The 14,050-nt window shown below is 37.1% G+C and overlaps 1 protein-coding gene across 2 annotated transcripts in view; it reads left to right on the top strand.

Moving 5' to 3' along the window:
• LPCAT1 (lysophosphatidylcholine acyltransferase 1) overlaps positions 1-14,050 on the top strand; it is a 66,846-nt gene that overhangs the window by 30,936 nt on the left and 21,860 nt on the right. For both annotated transcript variants that reach the window (XM_063326311.1, XM_063326310.1), the window contains 2 exons: positions 2,721-2,803; positions 13,395-13,520. In XM_063326311.1, coding sequence (XP_063182381.1) covers positions 2,721-2,803; positions 13,395-13,520 — 209 coding nt within the window. The remainder of the gene's footprint in view (positions 1-2,720; positions 2,804-13,394; positions 13,521-14,050) is intronic.

Here is a 14,050-nt window from a genome sequence, read left to right as displayed (position 1 = left end):
TCACAGTATTTATCATTGCTATGCTCTGTGTTTACTTATTTATGCTATAAATTCTTCTCAAAAATAATAAATGCACAAAATACCAGCCAGTGAACAGTTGTATCTATTGTAGGAATTTGTGGTTTCTGTTATCAATTTAGTTGCATGCTTTCAGCTATTAATAGTATATTTAAAAAAAATTAAAAATCTTATTTCTAAAACAGTGGCCTGGTTTTGGTAGAAGGGTCAGGGAGCTGGCTGCCTGACACAGAGATAAGACAAACAAGTTGATTGGCAGGATTTTTATTCTATCTCAGGAACATAATTTTCTGCCTTAGGCAAGTAAAATGGGTTCTTTCACACAGAAGTGAATGCTGCTGAGCTTTCTTGATTTTTTTGAGGCAGCAGCTGCTAGCAGATGCTGAGTTTCTGTAGCACGTACAGAACTTGGACAAGGACAAGTTATGATCTTTGGTCATCTTTTTTTTTTTTTTTTTAAAAAAAAAACCCTAGTGACTTCTTGAAATACTCTTTACTAAATCAGGAGCTGGTAGAGGAGCAGAGCTGTTTGTGAGACCGCTACCTCATACTTGCATACTTGCAAGCATGATTGAGAGCTACTTTTTGAATCTGTTTTTGTAAGGAAGTGCTGCATATTTAGGAACACAGAGGAAAAAGGAGTTGTTCTGTGTTCGAAGTCATGTTTTTCCTCTGGTCTCCAAGGTTTGTTGGCGTTTATTCCTGCTTTGTTCCATCAGAACAGAGATACTGGCAAATACCAGCCAGCCTTGATACCAGAATTACTGCTGAAGATCCAATTACTCAAGGAGATGTACAGAACAAAAATACAACTTCAGTATGTTTTTGATTAAATGATAGCTCGTAAGGTCTAACAGCCAGCAGTCAGGCTCAGAAGTTTGTTAGTCTGGGCTTCTCTGCGTATGTATGTTCTGGCGTAGCATACATGTCATCCAGCACGTATATTGAGAAGCAAGCATCTATGTAGATTTTATTATCGGTTGCTATAAATATTGGCCAGGCCATCCATCCTGTACTTGGAACTGACATGCAAGCAATCTTGTGAAGAAGAAAGGGTATGTGATCACCTGCACATGTAGCTTGTTTTGGCTCCTGTCAGCTTGTTTTGCTGGCCTGTCAGCTTCAGTGTTCATACATCCATCACAGTCTGCAGCAGCTGAGAGTTCCCTTAGTTTTGTTAATGGTGCTGAAATGATTGTGCTGTTTCTGTCCAGTTAGGCGCAAACATGTAGAACACCTCTGAAATCCACTCATATTCAAATTTGTCCTGTGTTTGGATGAATGACTTGATAGCAATTTGCGAGTCAAAGAAAAAGAAATAGAATTGGGCTTGGAACTTGAAGGAACAATCTTTCCATCTCCGTTAGCTTCACAGTCTTTGTCCTTTTGTATATTACATCACATCAGGCTGGTGTACCTGCTTGTAAAGCTAGAAGATAGGAGTTGTATGTTTTCAATTGCAGTGGTGCCTATACAGAAAACTGTAGCAAAACCCAAAATAAATTAAAGATTTGTCCAACAGTGAATACTTCTAAGAAACAATTAGACAAACATCTAATGGCAGCATTTTGGGTACTGCTGATCATACTATTATGCGATTCTGAAGGTACAGCTAACTTCATAGTTGTTGAGAAGTATTTGCTTAGATGATAAACTTTATATTTATTCTCCAATTCTTATTTTCTTTTTCAAAAAACAATGTGAAATTTCTGAAACGTAATTGCCATTTTGCATTACCGATAGGTAATTATATGAAATGTGACTAAGCTTATTACAAATTTGATTTCTACTTGAGAACCTTTCCACAGGATTATGACCGTTTTGTTCACTTAGTGCATAAATTATCTCATTGTGTTGCATTACTAAGGGAATTGTCTGTTGCAGAGCAGGGGTGGGAGTCAGAGTGGTCCCTTCTTGTTCCTTCTATCTGAGAAGTTAGTTACTTGGCAGGAATGGGACGTTTTAAGGGTTTTTATAGGTGAAACTGGCTGTGATCTTGGGGCTTACGTTATATTTCAATGAACACTTAAAACCATAGCCAAAGCTGCCTCTTCTGTTGCAGGTCTCAGCAGTTCTTGTTTAATTTTTCCCCTCCAGCCTCAACTGTTCTGTGATTCTGTGGCCACCTGTATTTATTTAGAACTTTTCTTTCAGTTGAGTATTAATGCACAGTGTCCAATTTGAAGGAGAAATTTTTCAAAACCTCAACAGCAGAAGATAAAACCACTTCTGATGTGTACATTAAGCAGTCATACCTGATTTCAAAATGTGCAGGGGAAACAGTAAATGCCTGATGTCCTGAGAATTTGAATTCTTAATATCTAAGCTATAGAACAGTGTTCATGTAGCAGGTGCTTTTCTTGGTTGTCTGCAAAGAGATGAACAATACAGGATGTAGAAGTTTGTGCAAGAAAATGCTAATATTTTTAAATAATTTAAAAATTCCTGGTCCCACTTATGAAAGAAAGATAAAGCTCAACTTGGGTTCCGTGAGGTAAGAAATGAACAGTCACTGTTACATGAATTTCTAGAAGTATGATGCATCCTTAAGCATTTAGGAGTTCAATTTTTAATTTTTTATAGTCCCTTTGTTAATACAATTTTGTAAATAGCAACAAACTATACATTTTTCAACATAGTGCTATAATAGAGATTGTTTAAATGTTAAATATTCTTGGTATAATTCAGTTCTCTGTATGCAGTTTCTACCCGTGTATATTCCTTCAGAAGAAGAAAGAAAAAATCCAGTGTTATATGCCAATAACGTCAGACGTGTAATGGCAGAGTAAGTATGTTGTGATACCGAATAAAATGTGTGATTTTAATTTTAGGATCAAGAAAATGTCATGAAATCAAGTCAATGTAGTTGCCTATTTGCAAAGCAGCTTTTAGTCTGCAGTAGCATATACAAAACTTTATATAGCAGTTGCCTTCCTCTCTGAGGAGGCCAGGGAGCCACGAGTACAGCAGGAACTGTAGGAGTTGGTGGGTTTGGATTTTTCTTACACATCTTCATATAACAAGCCAATTCTGCTTGCTGCTGTGGGGAGAAAGGTATAGTTGAATTTTTATGGAAATTAATGTAACTAAATTTTGTGCTATTGAGGTTGCATTTTAAGCTATGACTTTTGTTTAATGTATTCATTGTTAGCCTGTGGTTATTTCAAATAGTAAAGCACAGGAAAGCTGCTTCTGTTGGAGATAGAGCATTGATACAATGCAAACTAATTGAAGTTGAGTGCTAATGAGAGGACGCTTACTGCAGTTGGTCTGTAGCGTATAATAAAGCCAACGCTGAATACATGGACTTTCATTCTCTTTTGTTGTATTTTTGATTAATCTCTCTTGTTCCTTCATTTTTTTGTCCTTTCAGTAAATCTTCCATTAGTCAGTAGATGTTCATTTCAGTATTTACAGATAACCCTCAGGTCTATGATCATTAATAACTCTTGAAGGATTTATGAATCTGTCTACTTCTAATTTTGAAAGAACTTGTGAAGTCTTAATTTCCTTTGTGTAACTTCTCTTCCATTTCTAAGTTACTAGTTTCAACCAAAGGCCAGTTTGTAGACAGAAACTGGTAATTCTCTGGTTTATAAGCAAAACCCAGCTCTGTGAGTTTCCTTAAGGATGTTGGGCCTATAATGTAACAATAGGTCAATACTCGATCCATTATATGAAAGGTCATTTCTCACAAAAGAAAAAAAACAAAAGGATCTGTGTGAATCAACCTGTCTTAGAGCTGCAGTGGCCTCAAAGACTTCTGTGGTTAATTTAAGGCAGTCAGCAGGCACGACGTAAGTGTTGTCCTTAGACTTTGGGTAGAAGGCCATGTTACAAAACCTTAAATCTGAACTCCAGTCAGATGGCAGGGATTGTGTGGTCTAAGGAAAAAATTTTGAAAAACAGAAGTTTACAGCAGACTGCATGTTGAAAGCCTTCTCTTCTATGGGTGTGTAGGAGGAGAGAGATGTTTTTCCTCTTCTTCTTTGTTTCTCCCTCACACCTCTGAAGAATTTAGGCATTGGGGGTCACAGAAGTGGAGTGCAGGTCTAAAGGGAAGCCTGTCAGAATGGGAGATAGCAAATATGGCTTGCTTTGAGATGAAAAGGCTGCAGATCCTGTGTTGATGTGAAAGGAAAACAAACGTGTTTGGATATCAAAGTTCTGAAGTTAAAATGCAGATAGGAAAAAAAACCAGAATGCTGGCTCACGGATCCTGTGGATTACTGTAGACCAATTAAAATAATGTCAGCATAGCCAAAATTTATTTACTCCTGACCACTTCCAGATGCTTACTTCTAGTGGCAGTTCTCCAGATGCTCCCAGATCATTCATGTGGCTTTTTGGTACAGGAGATATCAAGCTGAGATGCTGTCAGTCTGTCCTGGAGCTGTAGCCGTTGCAGCTCTAGCACCTCAGGTGCTATTTGGTGCTAACATTGCACCCTGCATTGCTGAATAAAGGATGATATTACTGCTTCATCTACACTTGTCTCCTTTTCTTGAAGATTGAATTGGTGACAGTCTGCCATTTTGATATCAAGAGGTCAATTCAGGATCCGTTTAGATGTCTGCTTTCCCCTTCATCCCCATCATATTATTCTGGACGAAGAGTCTAATCCTACTGGATATTTTACAGCAGCAGTGGTGGCAGTCCCAGATGATAATGCATTTGTGAGTCTAGAACTGGTATTGCAGCAAAACCTTGTCTCTTGCTCTTGATTTCAAAGGGAATTGATAGAACTTGCTGAGTGCAACAATAGATATGATTTCCACTCCTGAAATCTGTTTACCTTCATCAGAATCTTGTCTCGTGAACAGATTCTGTTAAGTGTTGAACAAAGCACGTGACAGGATGTCTGATTCTTATGCTGCTTCTACTCGTTGACTGTATGGAGAAGTTTTGGCTTTGCCTTATTTGTTTAGATTTTCTGTGGGCAGCCACAGATGCAGGTGATGGGTGGTCTCTAGATAGGTCTTGTTCACTTATATATAAATCAAATGTTTGGCAACGGAGATGCTGTCATTCACAGAGATTTGGTTGCTTAGGACAGTAGTTTCTTGGAGGACAGATGAATTTACTTGCCCAAAAAGTGAAATCCAAACTGAGCCTGGCCTTCTGGCTCTCTGTTTCAGGCCAGGGACTTCAAGCATAACTGTTCTCTTGTGCTTCGGGTTCCCTCAGGCAGCCACACCAATAACAAAGAAAATGCCATTTTTTAACTGCTGTAGTGCTCTACATGTCTTTATTGTATTCCTTCTCGTCCAGGATGACAAGGCTTGTATACTTTTGAAGATGCATTCAAGTGTTAACCCAGCATTTGTGTCCTTCATGTCTTCTGCTGCCATATACCATCCATTTGAGTATGCACACTCTGGTTTGTTTTTCCTGGACCATGTTGGGGATGATAATCTCATTGATGTGAACGTTGTGACCAGAAGTCACTCAGTCTGGGATTACTCTTGTGCAAGCACCCTTTCCTTCTGCTTTTCAGGACCTCATTTTGCTGACTTTTTTTTTTCTAAACTAAACCTAGTTTATGTTTTAATTAATTCAAATGTAACATGAGCTGATCTCTTCTTGATTGATGGTGTTTCAGTATTTGTGCACTGGTCTGTCACTAAATTCCACAAGAATCCAGGTGATACATTTCCATTTTTTAAAGGACACTGTCATGGTAGAAAATTAATTTAAGGCTCACAACTTCTACAGACCTTTCAGTTGCACCTGTGGCTGTTTGCTTCCTGCAATGCTCACCTGTAGTTATGTCTTCTGTTGCAGTCCTCACCAGGAGGATGAACAAGATCCAAGCCTTAGTGGTTGATTGCTTTACAGCATATATAAAAGTCCAAAATTTCTTTCTTACCTATGCAGTTACCAGTTTTTAATGCAAAATTGTCATTTTGATCTTCATGTGTGTGAGCTGTTACCACGTTACATTGATGGTAGTCAATGTGGATTATTTTGATCTGTTAATGTATTAATTTCAACACTTACTGCTGCTTACGTATATTTTCTAGTTGTGTCAAGCTTTCTGGCCTACATAGTTACATTTTTAAATATATTTTTTTTTTTAGTATCTTCAAAGTATTAACTTGTGATTTACTGGAATTACGGTAGTGTTTTAAAATCATCAATGCATAGACTTGAGGCTTCAACCCCAGCTCTTCTAGAATTATGAGGAACAAATCATTTGACCTTGCCATCATAAGTATTTATTTCTAAAAAACTTCAGTGATAAAGGAAACATCTCTACCACTGTTAAAGCATTTTATTCATAGAAGATGTCATTTTAATAGTTTCCTAATGTAAAGTATTTATTGCATGTGACGTCTTTTTTTTGCCTCTTGGCAATTTTACTATCCTTAGTTAGTAATAGGTTGTGTCACTGTTTATATTTTTTGCTTATGCTTTATAAAGTCTTCTGCTTCTTAGCTTCATCAGTTGCAACTCTTTCTCTGTCTTTACCTTTCCAAATTGTTTTTATGCATCGTATCTTCTAATCTACTGATGCACATTTAAAGTTCATTTGGCTTGTGGTGGGGTTTTTTTCCCTCTAAAAAAAAATACTAGTTGTCTCTTATCCGTTAGGACTCAAATAAATATATTTGAAAGGACTATGTCAGTAGCTCAGCATCTAGTTAGATGCATGTACTTATGAGCACTATTCATTTTGTACACGCATAAGCCCATGGTAGTGCAGGCAGCTAGGTGTGAAAATCTGTACTGCAGGCTTTCTGTGCAACTGTAAAGTAACCTTGCCCATAATTACAGACGTAAGCTGCTTAGATAATTATACACAGACCTGTTGGACACTTAACTAACACATAAACACAATTTGTTTTGCTTTAGTTTGTTAGTTCCTCTTACAGAGACCATCTTCAAAATAGGAAATAATATGGTTTAGATGGTACAATATTTTTTTTAAAAAAAGCAAGTTATAATACTGCAAATTTGTTATTTTTTTAATGCATATGGAATATGTTTAGAGTGAACCCAGGTGGAAACTGGGCACCCTTGCCCCTTGGTTTTTCAAAATAGTGAGCACTTCAGAACTGAAGTTCTGTCAGCATTCCTGATTGAGCATTTCATTTTTCTGATCTTCCTGGTGTTAGAACTCAGCATTATAACTACATGTGTGACACTAGCCAGGAGTTTTGAAGTTTCTTTTGTAGCGAGCCCAGAAAGACAGACTTCCTGTAGAAATAAAAAAAAGTCATAGTCTGGTTTGCATTTTTCCAATAACTTTGTTTTTCTTCTCCACTTACACAAACATTTAAAGACATGTTTTTATATTTACAGTAGATGCTCAAATGAATTGAAGTGCAGAGTGTTAGACATGGAACTCGAAAACATCTGTCTTCCTTATGTTTTCTCTGTCAAGTGCTTGCCAGAATCACTTTCCCCTTGTCTGAGCGTGTCATACTGTTAAAGCAGTAAATCTTATCAGCTTGACCTATGAGGATTATGTCTTTGCTTTTGAGAAATTAATCCTTATTTCCAGCATACTGGTGAAGGCCAAAGATACTACAGGTAGTCTTCTGTGTCCGTTTCACCTTTTGTCATCTTCTACGTAGTCCACATCATTTTTTTCTTGCAGGCTTTGACAGCATCAGAATGTCATCTCAGCCACCGTATGTGATACGGTAATGCTAGTTGCTGAAGAATAGCCTTGAGGATGTGGGTTTACAGTACCTTACTGGTCTGTCTTGTGGCTATTTGGTGTGTTTTCAGTGGCTAATTAAATCTAACTTCGTAAAAACTGCTGTGCTCTTTGCCTACGCTGTCTGAAGTTCTATATGCGATTCTGCAGAAGCACTGGTTGGATGCTTAGCACTCAACTTTGAAATTCAAGACTTCTTTTTGTCATTTTTATACCATCAAAGGCATAAGGATCAGTGTAAGTGGAATTATGGAAGTGCTGGAGTTAATAGGTATCCATTTGTTTAGGTTTCCGGCCATATAGAGAATTGGAGATGAGAACTGCATTGTGCGCTCTGTTTATTTCTGTGAGTGCTGTAAGTGTGGCAATTAGGCAAATGTAGTTACTGAACAGGGTTAACTATGCAGCCTCTTGCTAAGTTTATTTTCTCAAGGAAGAAATAGATTTTTTTTTTTACAGTCAAGTAATATTTTGAAACAGTGCGGTTTGAACTAGATTTTTGAATGCTGACAACTCAAAGAGAACCTTTTTCATTTTTTACCCCTTGAAGATTTGTGATGTACAAGCCTACAAGATCTTATCCAGACCAACAATAACAGGACCTATTTTCTTAACGCAAGGGATAAATGCAGCTGTTAGCAGCTTCTTTTTCTGTCTAAAAATTAAACCATCATGAGATACTATATATATTCTTGATGGGAACTCCAGACTCTCATGACAGGCCTTTCATTTGCTTGGAGAATGTCACAAAGTAGGAGTAGTCCTAGGAGAGAAAAGGGGCTGTCCACCCTGGCCTTCCAAGACTAAATAGGTGAAAGCTCTGCAGCCTGGGAAAGAAAGAAAGAAAAAGAGAAGGGGGGAGGAAGTGGAGGGCTGTTCTGAAGGTCAGGAAAATCATGAGTGTTCTGGAAATGCATAGTGAGGCAAGTCTGTTACTTTCCGTAGAGATAGAAAGCATTTGAGAGTAGATCAGCTAAAAATAAATGGAAATACTCTTTAAAACACATACAAAATTGTGGCATTCACTACCAGATGCATAAAATGAATTAATCAGAGCTGAGATATACTGTAAAAAATTTGGTCCATCACTAATTCTAAACCATGGTGGTACAAATAGTCTCTGGTTCAGGAAGTTCCTGTAGGGATGACTGTTACAAGCTGGGGTTATTTGTCCACCACGTTTTGTGTGTCTTTTTCCAAAACAGCTGATAGTCAAGTAAAATACCAAATTTGCTATCCTTTTAGTGTCCTCAGCATCCTATAAAATTATAGCCAATTTAAAAGGGGGTTTTTTGAGCAGCATGTGGAATGTTTTCTAGATTAGTTCACAGTTCTGCTTATTAACAGTGTAAAACACTTTGAAAATGTTTTTGTTGAAGTGTAGATTCAGAATGTCACAATATTGTCTGTACTATTTTCTCTCACTTTGCATAATAGTACAACAGTCACAGTCTGTTTTATGTTCATAATTTTGTATGTGTAGTGGATTGGCATGCAGAAAATGAGAAAGTTGATAATTTGTTTTTATATTATGATTGCACAAGTGTTAAACATAGGGAGCTGTTTGGTGTGAGAAGTCAGGACATAAGAAGTACAACTGTTGTGTGTAACACAGCTTGCAAGAAGGCTTTGGGGGGTTTTTTTGTTTTGTTTTGGTTTTACTTTTTTCTTTTTTGAAGTGTCTTGCTGACTTTGGAATTTCATGTAGCGTGATGTCATGAAAGGTAAATAGCCAGCATCTCAGAGAAGGGAGGGAGGGAGAAAGTCTCAAAGGATGTCAAGCCATGCATGCACATTTAGCCATATAAAATTGCTGAACAATAAAAAGGCCAAGCTCGGGTTAACTGACCGTGAAAGCAGAGGTAGTATGAAGAAAAGAGGAGGAAAAAAAAGGTGCTTCCAAATGAAGATACAGGAACAGCTGTTATATTTCTACATTCGGTTGCACTTGCAATTTGCATCTCAAATTGGAATGGTTTATTTTCTTTTTCCTAGCAGTTTAATTGAAGTAGAGGAAGATTGTCCTGCAGATGAGCTGGAATAGTTTGGTAACTGGTTCTGTAGAAAATCCTGTGAGTTGCAGTTGTACCCAGGCTTTACAGTGAACTCTAGTATGCTACTCTTTATTCTAACAAATTGAAAAATTCACAAGTCTTAGCACAAATAATGAACTTTATATGTTCCCCAGCTTCAGTTTCTTCAATGTTCTGAGCAGAAATCAGTGTCCTGTTGTGTTAAACTGCTAGCCCTGTACAGCTTGTGATTTATCTTCTGAACTCAGGAGTCCTTTGAACTCTAATTTATCTAGCCTTTGTGATCCTATGACTGAACTTTCCTGTGAGCAAAAGTTGTTTCTTCACATTCGTTACTTCTGATCTTTGTAATTCTGAAAGTCTGGATACACATATAAACACACTGTTTCAGTTCATCTTGCCTTTTTTTTTTTTTTTTTTTTTTTGGAAGTCCAAAGGCTGGAAAATGTCCAACAGGTGAGCAGGAGAAGATGCTTTTATCCTTCTTAATCCTGTTTTGTGTATGTGTTGACGCAGGGCATACATGCAGGCATTAATTGTAGTGGGAATCTTCCTGTACTGACAGCACTTAGTCTGGCCCAAATTCCACTCCTTCTTTAAGGAGTGCACATGGCTGTAGTAAGATGCAGGTTGTATTTTTCCCTTATGGTTTGGCCGAGTCTAAGATGATCCCTACTTTTGTTTGGAATTTGTTCTGTATCATAAGTTTGGTTTTGGTTGGTTGGTTGTTTTTTGTTGCTTTTTTCTTAATTCCTCTTTGGCTGGGCTCCCCAACATGTTTGGGGACCATTATTTAGGAGAAGTTATTTAAATCTGGTGTTGGTTCTTGGATGGCAGTCAGGCTTCTACCCTCCGCAAGGTTGAGTGGCCTGATCTTTCTTAGTCATCTTTCTTTTGATGTGTTTGAAAAGCTGCTGGCTTCTAGTTTTAACAAGTTATTGTTTCTTGCTTTGGGCTTTCCACCTTGTGGTTATGTTTTAACTTGTCTGTCTTCTATGTTGTCTCAAGGAAAACAGGGTTGTTTTTTTTTTTTTAAAAAAAATCTTTTCGTTCTAATCGCTGTCTTTAATTGATTGCCGCGTCATACTGGATTTTTTTCCCTTTCAGAATCTTTTTTGATAAGCGTCTTGTCACTTCTCCTGATTCCCTAATATGATGTGTCGTTTTGCTGTCTTTCGAATTGCCATCTTTAATCACTTGCTGAGCCATACTGGATTTTTTTTTTTTCCTTTCAGAGTCCTTTTTCACAAGTGTCTTGTCACTTCTCCTGATTCCCTAATATGGTGTGTCGCTTTGTACCACAAATGAACGCTTTACCCTTTCAGTTACTACTTTTAACTTATTTTTAACCAGCTTCTCCTTTTCTGTATAGTTGCCCTGTGCTTCAGCTGATCGCCCATAAGTTCCTGTATCTCTCTTGTGTGCTATACCTACAGTTGCCTTAAGATCTGATGAAATTTGATGTAATGTGCCTGGCTGGACAAGATCTTTCGTTCTTAGCACATTCTTTTATGTAAGGTGCTCTGGACGGTACTGCTTATAGTGTGTCCTTGCTGCCCTAGGCGTTCAGGTATTTCACTGACTGTTGTCAGGGAAGTTTATAAGAATGATCTAGTGCACACACAGTACAAAAGAAGGGAATAGGAAGTAATCTAAACAGGCAGGATAGACTCTGCTTCTTTCATCCACCCCTTTTTCTTTTTCCAAGGAAAACTGAATTTGTATTGTATAATACCAATGATTTTGTATTGTATAATATAACACTATATTGAACACCATATACATACTGACAAGACTTGCAATACCTGATCTCGAAGTCAGGTGGAACTTGGAAATGGATTTAAATCCCCGCAGCATGGAGGAGCTGTTCATCTGAATTTTACACAACATTTGTTAGTATGTTAAGCGTAAGTCTATGGGATGAAATATGGTATCACAAGATCCTCTTGTCCATTCCATTAAGGTGGTTTACTGATTTGCAAGTACTACTAGGTCTCCCTTCATAGGAGGAGGAGAGTGATGAAACAGGAACAGATCAAGAAGTGAGAAATTTAGAGGAACTGAATTTAATTGCTTAGGATCACTCATACGAGGCAATCTAGCTTTCAATGGTCTGCAGAATTTTAAGATGCCTTTTCTATGTATCTGTATCTTTTTGGTTTAGTTGGCTTTTTCCTTTTGTTCTTTCCTGTTTGTTGTTTCTTCTTGCAAGAGGGAGGCTGTTCATCCAAAATCACTACCCTGTATGTTCTTGGTTTATTCATAAGTAGCTTATAAATAGTAGCTAATTTTTTAATATATTTGTTAATTTTGAGCTTGAATATCTATTAGTGAGGTGTTCTTCCTGAAAGGAGAGAGAAACCCTCATCAGTAGCTTTAGTGTTAAGTGTATGTCTTACTAATGTATTAGGATTCCTGGAGTTTGGCAATTAACTGGTGGATAAAAGAGAACTGGCTTACGTTCTTTACATTGCCATTCGAAGGCCTGGTAATGAGATTCTGGGGAAGAGGCTGCTTAACAGAAATTAAGCAGTTATTGCATGAGAGGTAACTGCCACTGCCATTACAGATCAAACTGGCTATAACAAGGCGTAGAATTGAATGCAGAATTTTCATCAAAAACACAATGACTATGGCACGCCTCGGGGTTTTGTATCAATCGTGCCATTACTATGTATTAACTTCACAGATGAAAAAGGTGGTTAGTAGTAAGGTAGAAAAACCTGTAGATTAAAAGAGTGAAAGTAAGTCAAGAAAAAAGGCTTTGTGAATACTTTATTAAACTAAAAAAGGATGCACAGGAGATAAAGTTCCGCACTAATATAAGTAAAATCAAGTGTAATGGAAAACATGGCAGATGAGTAACTCGTATGGAGCAGTGTTTGCTTTCTCAATTGCATCTTATGTTTGTACACTGAATTCTTAAAGGCCTCTTCCAAACCGAAGTGTCTTTCTCTCAACTTCAGCACAGCAAATGCAGTGCAACTACACTATCAGGATTTCCTTGAAGTATATTTTGGTGCTGCTATCACTACAAAGCATCAAGTTAGAAGTAAAGCAAAAATGAGTACTTAATTGTTTGGCATATAAAAACTTGGGAGATTTTTTCTTCTGCCTTTTTTATGTCATAACACTTAAAAATAACTCGTGTTTACTTGGAATTTATGTGCTTTTATACTTTATATTCTAGACATTCTTTATAGAGAAGTGTTGCCTGTTGTGTAATTTTAATACTACCTGAAGGTAATAGTTCTGCTCAGGTGATTACTGATTTATTAATATGTTAGTGTAAGAGTAATAATATAACTATTTAACATAATTATTAATAAATATGTGCTTTTGTTCTAGATTATTAGATTAATGTTGAAACCCTTGTTATTCACTTCTATGAAAATAGTAAGGAATTTGAAAGTCTATGCAGTGCCTAATTTTTCCCATTTCTTCTTTTGTATTCCTTATATTGTTCTCTTGTATTTTCATGTATTTGTAAAGTCAAAATAGATGTTCTGCAATGGGTATTTCATTCTTTGTATGTGAACTTTCTTTTATGGGCTCTTTCTTATAGTTCTTCAGAATACAGAGCATAATTGTTGCAGGATTTCTTGCTATAAAAAAAAATTATTCTGCTCAATTTTCTTAGATTATCTTGCTTACTGTGTTTCTTTGGTTTATTCAAGGGCGTTGGGAGTACCAGTGACAGACTATACATTTGAAGACTGTCAGCTAGCTTTGGCTGAGGGACAACTTCGTCTGCCTTCAGACACATGTCTTTTAGAATTTGCAAAACTTGTGAGAAGTCTTGGGTGAGCATATACAGTATTTATATGTAAGGTGCATCTTTATTATATATCTCTGTTTATATAGTTTTCCCTTCATATAACAATGTTGCATTTACGAATACATGTAGAATGTTGTCATATTACAATCAGGAAAACACTGATATAAAATTAAACCAATACTGCTCTCCACTTGCAAGCAGCACCACTAGATCCTAATGAGTAGAGTAGGTTGTAAAAATTCATATTTTCACAGTCTGACAAGTGAGCAGAGTAAGTCTGAAGCGTTCATCCCTGAACAAAACTAGAAGACACCTCCTGAAGAGGGTGAGGAATACTGTGGGATTCCTAATATTTGATACAGTTAAGAGTCAATTGCCCTTTCCTGTGACATCTGTGAAGGGAGAACAGTGCTGCCATAGCAGTCTTGTGACTGGATTAACGTTATAATAGTGAGGGCAGAGGGGTCACCTTTCCGCAGAAGTACAAAGAATTGGTTGATCTTTTGAGTAGGTTACTGATAGATGGACTTTCTAATGAAACTGTAGCTTAGGATA

The sequence above is a fragment of the Chroicocephalus ridibundus genome, chromosome 2 (assembly GCF_963924245.1).
Source record: "Chroicocephalus ridibundus chromosome 2, bChrRid1.1, whole genome shotgun sequence".
In the NCBI taxonomy this organism is placed as follows: Eukaryota; Metazoa; Chordata; class Aves; order Charadriiformes; family Laridae; genus Chroicocephalus; species Chroicocephalus ridibundus.
The sequence above is the reverse complement of the archived record's forward strand: the minus strand, read 5'-3'. Positions and strand labels throughout refer to the sequence as shown.